The following is a 16835-nucleotide window of genomic DNA, read 5'->3' on the forward strand; positions in this document are numbered from 1 at the left end:
GGCTGTTCTGGAGGTGGGAAAGGTATAGCTTCTGGTTGCAGTTTGTAGTTTGTTCCATGAAAGCCTGCCATTTCAGAAGTCTGTAGCTCTGGAAGAAAATCTCTGTGAATTGAAGGACTAATAAGACTGAAAGACTCTCCAGGATTGGCACCTTTCCTATCTTTTCAAGGTCTTGCATTTGCCTTTTGCCTCTTCAAAGATCTTCTTGAGGGCCTCCTCCACAAAACGTTTGGCCCCTGTAAAAGGCACCAAGGATAAAGGGATTCTGGAAGCAGCATCTGTGTTTCAGAGCTTTAACCAAAATGCTTCTCCTAGTAGTGCCGCTGCTGCTATAGCCTTTGCAGAAAACTGGGTGGTGTGTCTAATGTTACATCAGCTATGAACTATACCATGTAGACCTTTTTGACTCGCTGGGTCCCAATTTGGGCGTTCTATGAGGTCATCCAGCCGCCAGAGTAAAGAAAAAGAGGAGGTTACCCTGAGAGAAAGGGCTGAGGCCTCACGAGTACCTTTTACGGTGAGGTCTGAGAGATGTTCTGATGAATTTCCTGCCTCCCATGCAGCAGGAAAGATCATAACCCTCTTAGACATCTCTCAACAGAGTTCTCAGTGTGCCACCTTAAGAAATCGTTTGAGCTTCGCTATATAGTTTGTTAGATAAAAACAAAGATAAAATCGGATGTAATGCTAATCATCAGGCATGGGCATGCATGCAGGTGGGCTTCTATCGTCAACAGAAGTTAGAAAAAGGAAAAAGCAGGCTGGTCCTTTTTGTCTTATTATGCTAGTGTCTACTCAGCCATGCTAGTGTCTGCTCAGCCATGGTAAACACCAATTTAATATAGACCCAATCCTATAATCACTCTTGCTAATGCTAAAGCAGGTCATGCCAATTTTAGATAAAGTTTTGTTGGCAAAGCAGTCCAACAAATATATATATTGTGCGATATGTGCAGGTTCAGGTAACCAACATTTGTAAGAGTACTGTTTAAGAAGAAGGCTTACCTCACTTTTCTTTTAAAAGTAAAGTTTTTTTAAAATACTTTAATACTTTTAAAAATTGAAGTAAAGTATCACCAAACCTGTACTGCTTTTCAGCTTGTAACTACGATGCCCTTCCAAGCTTATGTGTTGACTGACAGTGATAGAGTCACCATAATGTTGTGGTTTAAATGCATCTTCACCTCTGTTACGCAGAGTTACTGAAATATCTGCAGAACTGAAGCAAAAAGTGAGCTAATTTTAATTACTATGTAAATTCAAGAAACCATCTTTTAACCAAGAGCTGTCACTGATCTCAAGTGATATTATTTATACGTTAGCACTTAGACTATTTTTTTCATTCAGGATGGTCCCACATTGTCTGACCCAAATTCCTCCCAAACTACCTCATTTTAAGCGATGCTATTTGAATCACGCAGGGAAGCTCACCTAACACAACTCCTAAGCTTGCATACTGAGAGATTTCCTTAGTTAATTAACAAGCTAAAACCATAATCAATAGTTGGGGATATCAGTTTTCAAAGTAAAATCAAAATATCTATTTACCACTACACAGGCAGCTGCAAAAGTTCAAATCCTAAGGCACGTTAATGAAAAAATAAGTTAGATCACATGGAATTCAAAACATAAGAGAAAAAATTATATAAGAGCAAGGTTGAATAATGTATGCACAGTTAGACAGCTCTACCAATTAAATTCCATATCCAAGCCATATATGCACTGTATAGAACACAGGCCTGACACATCAGACAGGCTGCTACTGCCTCCAGCATATTTTGATCAAAGACAAATATTTATCCCGTAGCTACAGATTTTCATAAAAGGAAGCTAAATAAATCTGTATTTCCTGGGAAACTTTAATTTGAAAAAAGTATATCCACCCACACTTCTGATATGTAGTAAGCAAAAACAGTAAAGGCAAAGTTTGTGAAAATCCAGTCAGGGAAGGCTATATTGAGAATATTTCCATTCTTCATGTTAATGAAACTTGATTCAAAATAAGAACTTTAAGTGTTATGCTATAGAGGACATCATTTTTAATCCACAGTAGACAATACATTTATAAGAAACAACCCAAATGTCACAAAATGGTGGGCAAGTTTTCCAGCCTGGGGAGGGGGGAGATAAAAAAAGCCTGACAAGATATTAAAGCCACAATATCTGCAGACTGTAACAGTTCCAAGATAGATTGCAGGAATTGTGCAGACTTTGATTATCCTCACCTAGATACTAAACAAATGGCTGTGGGTCAACGAAACAAAGACAGAGCGTTTCTTGTTTTTTTGAAAATATAACAGCTAACCATTACTCAGGCCATTTACACCTTCTGTGAGCCACACCAAGTAAAGAGAAACAAATAGTTATTATATTAGCAATGTTGGATATTGGGGGGGGGGATATTACATGTTCTCCAGCTTCTAGGCAACGTTTCCCAATTTGGCTTCTACTGACCTAGTGACCACCTACAATCTCCAGCTTTACTAATACTGGAGCTTCACACTTTTCAGACACACAATGGTTAGTGCAGGCAGGTAGCTAATACATATAGCTCCTGCACAGATCTCCCTGCCTGACACAATGGCATCAAAAAGAGTTGGGTATTTCTGGGAGGAAATTCTTCCTCTATCTCTGCCCTTGTTCTCATCTGTTCTATTCAATACTGGATTTTCACTTACCTCTGTCCTTCTTTCACAAACACTTTCAAAGATGATCCTCTGTTTGTCACTGTGGCTTTTCCTCCAAGACCAACAATAAGGGCAGTTAACACAGCACTCTTCCCACCTGAAGGAAGCAACATATAATGAGCTCTTAATATTCTGTAAGGTATTTCTAAGGCAGCAAAAATAATGTTCTCATTTTTTAAAAGCCCTTTCCTAAAGACACTACAAGGCTGTATACATCTTAACATAGAAACAATCTTGGGTACAACTGAGTGATAACTTTTTCCCATAGGATGCTAGGTCAGCTATAGTTTTAAGTTCCTACAACTGGAATTCTACCCCTTCTGTGGGGTTTCTTTGAATGAAAAAGCACCACACCTGGCCAAGATTTTTTTAATGCAACATGCCACCAGAGATTAAGTGTAAATTATGCAGCCAATTAAAACAGTATACATAAATTTTATAATTTTTCTTGGAGACTGAGGTTGAGTGTTAGACTAAGACCTGGGAGACCAGGGTTCAAATCCTAACAGCCAAGAAGCTTACCAGGGGACCTTGGGCCAACCACTGTCTCTTAGTCCAGTGGTTCTTAAACTTTTCCCCTCACGGACTACTTGAAAATTGCTGATGATCTTGGCAGACCTCCCACTGTAATGCACTGTGCTAGATGCTGTATGATTTTTAATTTGTATTTCATTGTTTATACAGCCACAAGAGTGGCTGTATACTATAGCCAGCATGGATTCTTTGCATTCTGCAATGTTAAAATGAAAATATACCCCATGCCATTCTGGGCCATTTGGTGGGTCACCAGCCTACCCTGCCAGCCATCCAGTAGAACACATAAGAACAATGTGGCCAATGGCTACATACACCTGAAATACTTTGTGCACGAGGCCCAAAATACTTGAGATTGCTTGGAAGCAGGGAATTACATCTGTTTGATTTTGTAAAGACTCTGTGTTGCCCGAGACTGTGAATGCAAGTGTTGGGTATTTCTTGGGTTTATTATTTTGATCTCAGAAGCTGGGCGGTCCTGAAAACTAGATGAACCTGGAACAGCAATATTCCTGAAGATCACACAGAAAGTGAAAACTGTTTCAAACTGAACTACTAAGTACCTGTTTCAGTTAATGCATTTGGGAACAGAGTTCTATCCTCCATGTCCCTGAGGTTCTGTCAGCCTTCACCAAGGACAGAGCTTTTAGTGTGGCAGGCCCTGTCCTGTGGAATTCCTAGAAGTCCGGTAGGAGTCAGCCCTGCTTTCTCTTAGACATCTTTTAAAAACTGTAATGTTCAGATTGTTGTTGTTGTTATGTGCCTTCAAGTCGACCACGACTTATGGCGACCCTAGCAATCAGTGACCTCCAATAGCATCTGTCATGAACTACCCTGTTCAGATCTTGTAAGTTCAGGTCTGTGGCTTCCTTTATGGAATCAATCCATCTCTTCTTTGGCCTTCCTCTTTTTCTACTCCCTTCTGCTTTCCCCAGCATTATTGTCTTTTCTAGTGAATAATGTTCGGATAGGAGTTTGAAAATGAAAAAATCTACCAACCAGCTTATACACATACTCTCGATGTTTTTGCTGATATTATTCTTGCAATATTGTGTTTTTATGCTGAACACTGCCTTCTTATATTTCTTATGAAAATGTAGTTTATAAATATTAAAATACACAAACATGTCCCATGAAGCCACACAGAAGTTTCCCAGTGCTACTTTCTGGAAGCAGCCCTGTATGCAGGAACACAACCAATGTATGATTGTGCATTCAAGTCCCACCTCACAGAGCCACTTCAAGAGGATACCATAGTTAATGGTATCCAAAGCCACTGAGAGATCCAGGAGAATCGAGAGTCACACTCCGCACCTGTCTCTCTCCCCATGAAGAAAAATCCTCAGTTGCTGCATCTCAGCTATGGAATACAGCATCTCTCAAGGTCACACACTGTGCTTCTCATCTTGTGAACTTTAGGACATAAATAAACATTTCCTATTCTGTCAGGCATTTGAGAGGTGCTACTTTTGTTTCTTTATTCACAATTCAGGCCTGTATTTTTGGTAGTTTTATATCTTAAATGAGTTATTTATGTGTATTTTATTAGTGTTTTATTCTGCTTTTCCTTCAGAAAAGTGGTTCAAGGTGTTAGAAATTAATTAATAACTAAGAAATGTATTGCAGCATGGATGAAAAGCTGATACTATGATTTTGCTTACAGTTAACTAACAAAAACTTACTTCCATTATTTCCAACTATAAAATTGACATTGGATCCAAACTTGAAGGGGCCTAGCATTGAATGACACATGAAGTTCTTCAGCTGGATACTTTCAATTATTCCAACTTCTCCCGATGCCTGCAGACACATTACAAAGATGTGTAAGTATTCAAAAACTGATCACCAATCTTTTGCACACAGGAGTCACAGATCCTCATAACGTTTGCACATAGGTAAAAATTCTGTGGGGTGTCTGAAATCATGTTTACTAGCAGAATGTTCTGTCCTCCTTTGCCATGATAAGGTCCAACTAATGAAATACAAACAGATAGTTTGTCTGTGATAAGGAAGATGAGTGAGCAGGTAATAATAAACTGACGTGCACTAAAAAAAACGTTTCATTAAATTGAAAGAAATCTCCAACAAGAGCACTGTCATGCTATCTGTCAGTGCTGGCAATTAACAAGGAGGGCAGGTAACAGTCTTCTGCAATGTATCAATACAGACAGGTATGATATTTACACACACACATATTTCTGTAATGAGTCAGGAGAAAAAAGGGGCACGGAAAGTGACAGAAAACAACTTGCATTTCCTCAGCAGCTCAAATACAGTTCTAAGTGTTGACCCTACATCAGCAGCAAGGAAGCTCCAACCCACAGGCCTATTTCTACCAAGCCACACTTGTTCTATGCCTGTCATATCTGGGGCAGGTAAAGGCATGTTGTTGTTCTTGTTGTTGTTGCTATGTGCCTTCAAGTCGATTACGACTTATGGCGACCCTATGAATCAGTGACCTCCAAGAGCATCTGTCAGGAACCACCCTGCTCAGATCTTGTAAGTTCAGGTCTGTGGCTTCCTTTATGGAATCAATCCATCTCTTATTTGGCCTTCCTCTTTTTCTACTCCCTTCTGTTTTTCCCAGTATTATTATCTTTTCTAATGAATCATGACTTCTCATTATGTGTCCAAAGTATGATAACCTTAGTTTCAACATTTTAGCTTCAAATGATAGTTCGGGTTTAATTTGATCTAACACCCAATTTTTTGTCTTTTTCGCAGTCCGTGGTATACGCAAAGCTCTCCTCCAGCATCACATTTCAAATGAGTTGATTTTTCTCTTATCTGCCTTTTTCACTGTCCAACTTTCACATCCATACATAGAGATCGGGAATACCATGGTCTGAATGATCCTGACTTTGGTGTTCAGTGATACATCTTTGCATTAGAGGATCTTTTCTAGTTCTCTCACAGCTGCCCTACCCAGTCCTAGCCTTCTTCTGATTTCTTGACTATTGTCTCCATTTTGGTTAATGACTGTGCCAAGGTGTTGATAATCCTTGACAAGTTCAATGTCCTCATTGTCAACTCTAAAGTTACATAAATCTTCTGCTGTCATTACTTTAGTCTTCTTGACGTTTAGCTGTAGTCCTGCTTTTGTGCTTTCCTCTTGAACTTTCATCAGCATTCGTTTCAAATCATTACTGGTTTCTGCTAAGAGTATGGTATCGTCTGCATATCTTAAATTATTGATATTTCTCCCTCCAATTTTCACACCTCCTTCATCTTAGTCCAATCCCGCTTTCTGTATGATATGTTCTGCATACAGATTAAACAAGTAGGGTGATAAAATACACCCGTCACACCCTTTCCGATGGGGAACCAATCGGTTTCTCCATATTGTGTCCTTACAGTAGCCTCTTGTCCAGAGTATAGGTTGCGCATCAGGACAATCAGATGCTGTGGCACCCCCATTTCTTTTAAAGCATTCCATAGTTTTTCATGATCTACACAGTCAAAGGCTTTGCTGTAGTCTATAAAGCACAGGGTGTTTTTCTTCTGAAATTCCTTGCTCCGTTCCATTATCCAACGTATGTTTGCAATATGATCTCTGGTACCTCTTCCCTTTCTAAATCCACCTTGGACGTCTGGCATTTCTCGCTCCATATATGGTAAGAGCCTTTGTTGTAGAATCTTGAGCATTACTTTACTTGCATGGGATATTAAGGCAATAGTTCGGTAATTACTGCATTCTCTGGGATCCCCTTTCTTTGGAAGTGGGATATATATTGAACGCTTCCAGTCTGTGGGCCACTGTTTAGTTTTCCATATTTCTTGACAAATTCTTGTTAAAATGTGGACAGATTCAGTCTCAGTAGCTTGTAGCAACTCTATTGGTATGCCGTCTATTCCTGGTGATTTGTTTCTTCCAAGAATTTTAAGAGCAGCTTTCACCTCACATTCTAAAATTTCTGGTTCTTCATCATATGGTTCTTCCATGAATGAATCTGTCATCCTGGCATCTCTTTTATACAGTTCTTCAGTGTATTGCTTCCATCTTCCTTTTATTTCATCTCAGTCAGTCAGTGTGTTCCCCTGTTGATTATTCAACATCCCTACTCGTGGTTTAAATTTCCCTTTCATTTCTCTGATCTTTTGGAATAGGGCTCTTGTTCTACCCTTTTTGTTGTCCTCTTCTATTTTTATACAGTAACTACTGTAATAGTTCTCTTTATCCCTATGTACTAGTCGCTGTATTGTTGCGTTTAGGGTTCTGACTGTGTTTCTCCTTTTGCTTTTGCTTTCCTTCTCTCTTTAACCATTTGAAGAGTTTCTTCAGTCATCCATTGGGGTCTTTCTCTCTTTTTAACTAGAGGTATTGTCTTTTTGCATTCTTCTCTGATAACGTCTCTGACTTCATTCCATAGTTCTTCTGGTTCTCTGTCAACTAAGTTTAAAGCCTCAAACCTGTTCCTTTATATTCTTTATATCTTTATAAAGATATAAAGATCTTTATAAAGAGCTTTATATTCTTCTGGGATGTTATTTAAATTGTATTTTGGCATTATGATTGCTTTGTTGTTCTTCTTTAGCTTTACTCTGATTTTCGATACGACCAGTTCATGATCTGTACCGCAGTCTGCTCCTGGTCTTGTTTTTGCAGAAAGTATGGAACTTCATCTTCTGCTACCAATTATATAATCAATTTGATTCTTATATTGACCATTTGGTGATGTCCACGTGTATCGTCGTCTTTTCGGTTGTTCAAAAAATGTGTTCGCAAAAAACAAATTATTGGCTTCACAGAATTCAATAAGTGTTTCTCCTGCTTTGTTTCTGTCTCCTAGACCCCATTTCCCCACAATTCCTAATTCTTCTCTGTTCCCTAGTTTTGCATTCCAATCCCCCATGATTATCAGCACATATTGTTTTGATGTGTGATCAATTTCTTCCTGTACTTCTGCATAAAATCTCTCCAATTCCTCTTCTTCTGCATTTGCCATCGGAGCATAGACTTGGATGATGGTTATGTTGATAGGTTTCCCGTTTAATCTCACTCACTTAATCTCACTTAATCTCATTTAATCTCGCTCAGACCTTGAGTTGTAGCTCCTAATTGCTCTTGCTACATCACTTCTCACTATTAAAGCAACCCCATTTCTTCCGAATTTCTCATTTCCTGCATAAAATATTTTGTAGTTGCCTGATTGGAAATGTCCCATTCCCGTCCATTTTAGTTCACTCACACCAAGTATTGTAATGTTGATGCGTTCCATTTCTTGCTTGACAATTTCTAATTTTCCCTGGTTCATGCTTCTCACATTCCATGTTCCTATTGTGCGCATCATACAACTCCGGACTCTCCTTTCGCATCTGTGCGCATCAGCCTCTGGGCTTCCTTTTGGCTTTGACCCAGCTGCATCATTAGTCACAGCGCTACTCGTACTTGTCCTTTGTTCTTCCCCAGTAGCTCGGTGAGTGCCTTCTGACCTGGGGGTCTCATCTTCGAGCAGTATCTTGTGTTGCATTTGGGATACTCTGTTCATAGGGTTTTCATGGTAAGTGGTATTCAGCAGTGAATCTGCCATCCTGGCACCTCTTTTATAGAGTTCTTCAGTGTATTGCTTCCATCTTCCTTTTATTTCATCTCGGTCAGTCAGTGTGTTCCCCTGTTGATTATTCAGTATCCCTACTCGTGGTTTAAATTTCCCTTTCATTTCTCTAATCTTTTGGAATAGGGCTCTTGTTCTTCCCATTTTGTTGTCCTTTTCTATTTCTATACAGTAACTATTGTAATAGTTTTCTTTGTCCCTACGTATTAGTTGTTGTATAGTTGCATTTACTGTTCTGACCGTGTTTCTATCTCCTTTTGCTTTTGCTTTCCTTCGCTCTTTAACCATTTGAAGAGTTTCTTCAGTCATCCATTGAGGTCTTTCTCTCTTTTTAACTAGAGGTATTGTCTTTTTGCATTCTTCCCTGATCATGAGTCTGACTTCAGTCCATAGTTCTTCTGGTTCTCTGTCAACTAAGTTTAAAGCCTCAAACCTGTTCCTTATTTGATCTTTATATGCTTCTGGGATGTTATTTAAATTGTATTTTGGCATTATGAGTGCTTTGTTGTTCTTCTTTAGCTTTACTCTGATTTTCGATACAATCAGTTCATGATCTGTACCGCAGTCTGCTCCTGGTCTTGTTTTTGTATACCAGTCCCCCATGATTATCATCATATCTTGTTTTGGTGTGTGATCAATTTCCTCCTGTACTTCTGCGTAAAATCTCTCCAATTCCTCTTCTTCTGCGTTTGATGTAGGAGCGTAGACTTGGATGATGGTTATGTTAATAGGTTTCCCGTTTAATCTCATTGATATCACTCGCTCAGACCTTGCATTGTAGCTCCTAATTGCTTTCACTATTAAAGCAACCCCGTTTCTTCTTGATTTCTCATTTCCTGCATAAAATATTTTGTAGTTGCCTGATTGGAAATGTCCCATTCCAGTCCATTTTAATTCACTCATGCCAAGTATTGTAATGTTGATACGCTCCATTTCTTGCTTGACAATTTCTAACTTTCCCTGGTTCATGCTTCTCACATTCCATGTTCCTACTGTGTGCGTCGTACAACTCCGGACTCTCCTTTTGCATCTGTGCGCATCAGCCTCTGGGCTTCCTTTCAGCTTTGACCCAGCTGCGTCATTAGTCACAGCGCTACTCGTACTTGTCCTTTGTTCTTCCCCAGTAGCTCGGTGAGTACCTTCTGACCTGGGGGTCTCATCTTCCAGCACTATCTCGTATTGCATTTTGGATACTCTGTTCATAGGGTTTTCACGGTAAGAGGTATTCAGAGGTGGTTTACCATTGCCTTCCTCTGAGTTTGGATACATCTTAGTCTGGTGTCTCAGCTTTGACCATTCTGCCATGGGTGCCCCTGCTAGGAGTCTAGCCTTTTGGTCTCCTGACGGCATTGCTCTCAGCTTCTTGAACACTCTCAAACCCCCTCACCACGTTAAGGTGTACATCCTAAAGGGGGAGGTAAAGGCATGGCTGAGCCAAAATAGGGGGTTGCACCTGCAAAGCTCTGTACACCTGGCTTCACAAGATCCGATGATCAATTGATCTTCGACACTTTGCAGGTGTGCCTCTGCCTGCAGTTTCATTTCAAATCATGTGGGCAAACTTGGGTCACCTGACATCACTGTGACATAATGTGATTGACAGGTGAGCGACCCCACCCACATTGGCCTGCAGGGGGTGGGGAAAAAAAAGATCTAGCTTGATAGCCAGATCCAGTTCCCCACCTCTGTCCTACACACTAGGAATAATCCAACTAAAGGGCTTAATTTTATCCGTCATATAGCATTTCAGGCAGAAAGACAAATTCCAAATCCTTTTTTTGGGGGGGGGGGGAATCATTTATTATTTCAAATATATCAAGATTAGCACTATCAGCCTATTTAGACAAAGCATGATATCAGCTACCTATGAACCACACGAGCACATCACCATATGGACCGCCCATCACAAATCTCTCTCTCTCCAGTTCCAATGATCAAATGGCCAAGCCCTAGGAGATCTCCCCTGCTATCCCCAGAGGCATAACCTCAGCATGAGAAGGCATCAATTCACTCCCCCAAGGAATGGTTCTTTCTTAGGGATCATTTCCTTCCATCTTGGAGTGCTGCCTTCCCTCCACAAGACCTTCATCTCTGTGACAGAAGAGGAGCTAACACATCTCCAAAGCCTTTGTTCACAAACCTGCCTGTTTTTTTTCAGCTTTTCCACGTCAGCTACCTTGGCCCTGATAGAATGAACATCCACTGGGGAAGGACCGTAGCTCAGTAGCAGATGTTTTGCACGTAGAATGGACTGTTGGTCTCACCTGAAAGGCGGTTTCCCCAGGTATCATGCCATCATGTGAGTTATAGCGCCATCTAGCGTCTGAAGGAAAGAATGTACTGAAGTCAAGACCTGGGCTATCCATGCCCCTCCCACTCCAGTTCATTCACGACAAGACCAAAGTGAGATATCTGAACAGCTACAAAAAGACAGACAGGCCTACAGCAAGGAAAATAGGGGCACTGCCCCACTAAAGCACAACCACATTTATTTTTAACATATCTAAAAAGGTCTTGACTCAGTTACACAATCTAAAGTTATATAAACTTCAACAGAAATAATTTGAAAAGTGGTACAAAAAACCCCAGGTATCCTCCAACAGGGAGGGCCATGATGGCATTATACCTAGGAAAACCACCTTTCAGTTGAGACCAACGGTCCGTTTTCCCCAGGTAGCATGCCATCACGTGGGATGTACCAAAGCAGCCCCAATAGCGAGGGACCACCCACTGCTTACATATGATACATAACCTGTTGCAGAACACACCTCCCCAAAGAGGCATCAGCAGAAGCTTAGCGGTCTATCTTGTAATGCTTGATAAAGGAATCTGGAAATATCTGCAAGAGGTGCATTGGTTGCAAATGCAGCCACAGTAGCTGCTGATCTAGTCGAGTGCACCGTGATATTACGAGGCGCTGGAAGCTTAAGTGACTCATAAGCCAGTACAATGCAGGTGCGCAACCAACAAGACAAAGTGGATTTAGAACCTTTTTTCCCAGTGTCCATGGGCGAAAGGATACAAACAGTGAATCTGTTAACTTATGTCCTGGGTTCGAAACAGATAAGTCTTGATGGCCCTGCAAACATCTAAAGAGTGCCAGGCCTTCTCCAGTGGATCAACAGGCTTAGGGCAGAATGAAGGAAAAATAATGTCCTGGCTGCACTGGAACACTGAACTGACTTTAGGACGACAGGACGGATCTGGACAGAACACAACAAAGACCTTATGGAAGATGCAGAGATGGCGGGCTGATGACAATGCTTCCAACTCTGAAACTCTTCTTGCCAAGGTGACCACCACCAGAAACTGGACCTTGAAGGACAATAGTTGCAATGGTACTGACCTAAGGGGCTCAAAAGGGGGGCGCTGCAGGGCTTGCAGGACCTTTGGTAGACTCCAGGAAAGAAAATGGTGACACGCTGCTAGAGAAAGGAAAGGAGCTCCCTTTAAAAAATGTTTGATTAGCAGATGAGAGCCCATGGAAACACCAGAACAATTAACAGACAGAATTGATGATATGGTGGAAGCCTGATGACGCAAGGTGTTTGCTTTTAGACCCATCTTCAGACCTCTATGCAGAAACTGCAACACTTGCTGTACAGTGGCTTGAGAGGGTTGAAAGGCTTGGGACGCACACCAGTTGGAAAAGGCGGACCAAGTACACTGGTAGATGTAATTTGTTGACGGCCTTCTAGATGTCAGAATTGTAGCAACGAACTCCTGTGATAAGCCTCTGAGAATCAATTGCCTCTGTTCAAATGCCAAGCCGTCAGACTCAGCCAGTCGGCATCCAGGTGCCAGATCGGTCCGTCACAAAAAGTCTGGCATGTTCGGCAGCCTCCAAGGATCTGTTATTTATAGTAAAAGCAGGTCCTAGAACCACGGCCGGCGAGGCCAGTATGGGGCTAGTAGGCCCAGTCGAGCCCTTTCGCATTGACGTTTTCTCAGTGTTCTGCCCAGGAGAGAAATCAGAGGGAAGGAGTACAGAAGAACGTCCAGCCAAGGTGTCAGCAGAGCATCTACAGATTCTGCAGTCGTCTCCAGATACCTTAAGAAGTACCAGGGCAGCTGGCAGTTGTGTCTTGAAGTGAACAGATCCACCAACAGGTTGCCGAACCGACGCTGAAAGAAGTTGAACACAGTCAGATGAAGTTTCCACTCTCCCAGAATCACCTATTGTCTGCTGAGCCAGTCGGCCATCACATTCAAAACCCCACTGAGGTATTCTGCCCTCAATGACCTCAGATGACTTTCGGCCCAGTCAAAGAGAGTTTGGGACCTGGTGCCCCCCTGCCTGTTCAAATGTGATTTCACACTGGTGTTGTCTGTCCGGATCAATACATGTTCCAGATGGAACATTGGTTAAAATGCCGAAGAGCCAGATGGATAACTCTGAGTTCCATCCAGTTGATGCTCTCGCTCTCCTCTGACCTGGACCAGACACCTTGGTCAAAGCAGGAATTGCAGCGGGTCCCCCAGCCAATGAGGCTGGCATCTGTGGTAATTACAGTCCTGTCCAATTCTCTGAATGGGGTTCCCTTCCTGAAATTCCGAATTGTAGCCCACCACTGGAACGAAGAACGCAGTGAGGGATCCAGGTGGATTTCTCAATGGTTGGAGTTGGCAATGTCCAACTGAAACGGCAATAAGGCCCATTGGAGTGGATGAATATGATGCTGAGCCCACGGTACGATGTGAATGGTGGATATGAAGAACATTCCCAGCGCCTTTGCTAGAAATATCAGCCCGCCCTTGAGCGATGCATCAGGAGTTGTGCCATATCTCTGATGGTTGCAATGCGCTCTGGTGAGAGGAAGACCATGGCTTATACAGAGTCCAATATTGCTCGCAAATGCTGCAGACATTGAGTCGGATCTAGTTGGCTCTTGACTATGTTGACCAACCCACAGTGGATCCTCAAAACTTCGGGAGTGCGGTGATCCTGAATGTGGGCCTGGTCCCTAGAGTCCACCTGGAGCAGCAAATCATCCAGGTTGGGGTAAATATGGACCCTATGGAGACAGAGATGAGCCACCAGGGTAACCATTATTTTGGTAAATACTCTTGGGGCTGACGAGAGTCCAAACAGCATGGCCCGTTATTGAAAGTGATGCTGGCCAAATGCGAACCTCAGCAACCATCTGTGGGTAGGACAGACTGGAACGTGGAGGTATGCCTCCTTCAGGTTGAAGGAGGCCAGAAAGTCCACCTCCTGCAGAGCCTCCACAATCAATGCAAGGGACTCCGTTCTGAACCGTTGACATTGCACAAACCGGCTGACAAGGTCCAAGACTGCCTTCCACAACAGATCCCTCCTGGGAACCACAAACAAAATGGAGCAACCCCCCCCCCAGAGAACTCTGCCGGAGGCACTGGCCCCGCTGTGGCCATGTTGAGAATATGTCCTACGGCCTCCTGCATGATCCTCTGCCTCTCCCGAGACTGGGACACGGGAGAGGAAAGGAACCTGCCTGGGGGGGTGAACCAAAATGCAACCATGGGAAAAAAGATCTTCAACCCAAAAGACTCTCGCCAAACTCAGCCAGTGCTTCACACAATGGAGCAATCTGCCTCCGACAGGGACAGCACCAGCACTGCCTGCGCTGCAGAGCTCCTCTTCCACATGATGAAGACGAAAGACCCTGCTGTCCCTGATGCCGAGCCCTGCCCTGGAATCATTGCCTGGGCCAGTCTCCCCCGGGGGAAGGGAAGTTGGCAAATCAAGAGCCAGTCCCGCCCCCCCAGGCTGCGCCCCTCGAAAGGGCTGGAAGGAGCGGCATGGAGAGAACCCCCTGAACGGCTTGCGATTCCCCACCCCACCCATGGTCAACACTGGCCCTTGCCCATCCCTGGGGTCAACCAAGACTGCCCTGAGGGCCCCTTCCCCAAATAGCAATGGCCCCAAGTATGGAGCTGCAGAGAGGTTCACCCTGGCCGTAGTGTCAGCGTCCCAGTGCCGGAGCCACCACCCCAGCAGCTAGCTCCAAACTGAGCCACATCCAAGGTGGCGTCGGCCACAAACTCTGCAGCCCTGTACAGCCTCACTAGGACCCCTCTGAGTCCAACATGATCTGGACCAGGCTCATCTAAGAGTTCATCCAGCCACATCATGGAGGCTCTTGAGAAAATTGAGGCTGTGGCAGAAGCCTGGATAGTATAAGAGGTAGCTTCGTGATTTTTGCAAAGAGCAAAGTCTAGCTGTCATTCGGAAGGGTCCTTGAGTTGGGAGTCTCTTTCTTTTGGAAGAAGAGACCTGGATGCTAAGCTAGGGATTGGATCATCCACGCCTTGGACATTCAGGCGATTCATGAAGTCTGGAGCCAAGGCATAGTATCTCTTAGCCAAGGCTGAAAATCATGAGGTATGCAGCGGCCAAGCCCATTCCTCCTTGGCCAGCTTGTCGATGGGGTCCAGCACGGGGAGGTGATCTGAAGAGCAGGGGATCTCAGGACCCTGGCCCCCTTAACAGGAGGGGGTAGGGAGGGTAGGTTCCGTCTGTGAGGATTGGAGACCTAGAGTCCAGGACTCTATGAAAGAGTGGAAGATAGTCAGCAGAATCAAAAAGGCAGTAAGACGAGTCCTCCTCCACTTCTGAATCACCATTCATTTTCCTCTGCCAACAGAGCACTGAGAGTCCCCTAACCCTGTCACCTCACCTCCAATCCTGCCTCTAGTGACATTGAAGGGATTTGGTGAGGGTGCTCGAGCTTCATAGGTACAGCAGTGTTAGCGCTGGCGTGATGATGGGCACAGGGTGATTTCCGAGAGGCTGAAGCAGGCTGAACCAAAGGGTTCACCTGTGGCAGCGACTGTGCTTGAGAGAGGGAACCCAGCAAAGCATCCTTCAACTGGGCAACAAATTCCGGAGTCAACTGCAACCCTAGCAGAGGAGCAAGACTGCCCAACTGGGGCTGCAAGGGCATTGGCTGCACTTCTGGAGGAAGAGATGCAACAGTCACATCAGGCTGGTGAGAGGCTTGGCCTCTAGCCGTTGACGTAGCTTGAGGCTGACAGTCCAAGGTTGATTGGTTAGGAAAACCTTCGAACTCATCCACTGATGACCCAGTGGGTAAATGAAAGAGGGTTGTCAATCTCTCTTGGCCAGCTTCCTCTCAGGCTGGAAGTGACATGTATCATGCTTGCCTGGCGCCCTGTGGGTAGACAAGTGTTTGATTTTGGCTACAGCCTTGGAGTGATGTTTGGGAGGCTTGTGCTTTGTAGACTTGTGGTGCGACAGGCTAACGCTCTGCTGTTTTGCCCCTAGCGCCTGGGCTGCATCTGGCAGCTGATCGGACATATTATACACGCACAAAAGTGGGGGGTGCGGTATCTGCCATCAACACACACTAGAAGAGGGGTGTGGCGTGAAATAGGGAGCACCGGTACACACCCACGGACGAGGGGAGAGGTACAGCTCCAAGTGCACTACTAGCGACGAGGTACAATGAAGTCAAGCCCAGGTACATGAACACAGTGTGGGGGGGTTGCGGTACTGCTCCTGTGCACTTATACATCTGGTAACTTCTCTGCCTCCTAGAATCTTTTTTTTAAAAAATAAAAATAACGTTAGTACAAAATATGCCCTCTATATCCCCCTGTATAAATACAAATACGTTTACCAAGCAATGCTAAATGTTGCGATATGTGGGGGGAGGGAGGGACGGAGGGAATAAAAGCCTCTAAAGAAAAAACACCTTAGAAAAAAGGGTGGGAAAATATTAAAACAAAATGGCGGCAGCCTAAAAGGTGGGGAAAGTACAAACAAAATGGCGGACACAGAGTCTGACAAGACCAGGCCCCTCGGGGGAGCATAATGGCGGCCGTCAAGGTAGTAGAAGCAGCCATATGGGGGGGGCAGTAATAAACGCTACCACCCCCACAGTTAATGAAAGGGATGAAGAGCTGCTGTCACACACTCCAGGTGGGCCGCGCTAACAGGCGCGGCCACCAGGCTTTAACCGGAACTGCAGACGCAAGCTCCAAAAAGGGGGGAAAGGGAAAAAAACCACCTTGCGAGCTCCAGGCGGGCCACGCTGGCAGAGTCTGCCGGGTTGAG

General features: G+C 43.9%; 1 protein-coding gene across 7 annotated transcripts in view; it reads right to left on the reverse strand.

The window, feature by feature from the left end:
* Nucleotides 1-16835, reverse strand: part of SMC6 (structural maintenance of chromosomes 6) — a 104192-nt gene that overhangs the window by 82328 nt on the left and 5029 nt on the right. For all 7 annotated transcript variants that reach the window (XM_061622640.1, XM_061622637.1, XM_061622634.1 and 4 more), the window contains 3 exons: nt 4904-5021; nt 2679-2784; nt 1083-1219 (listed from right to left, as the gene is read on the reverse strand). In XM_061622640.1, the coding sequence (XP_061478624.1) occupies nt 1083-1219; nt 2679-2784; nt 4904-5021 (361 nt within the window). The remainder of the gene's footprint in view (nt 1-1082; nt 1220-2678; nt 2785-4903; nt 5022-16835) is intronic.

This window comes from Rhineura floridana, chromosome 4 (genome assembly GCF_030035675.1).
Source record: "Rhineura floridana isolate rRhiFlo1 chromosome 4, rRhiFlo1.hap2, whole genome shotgun sequence".
Taxonomy (NCBI): domain Eukaryota; kingdom Metazoa; phylum Chordata; class Lepidosauria; order Squamata; family Rhineuridae; genus Rhineura; species Rhineura floridana.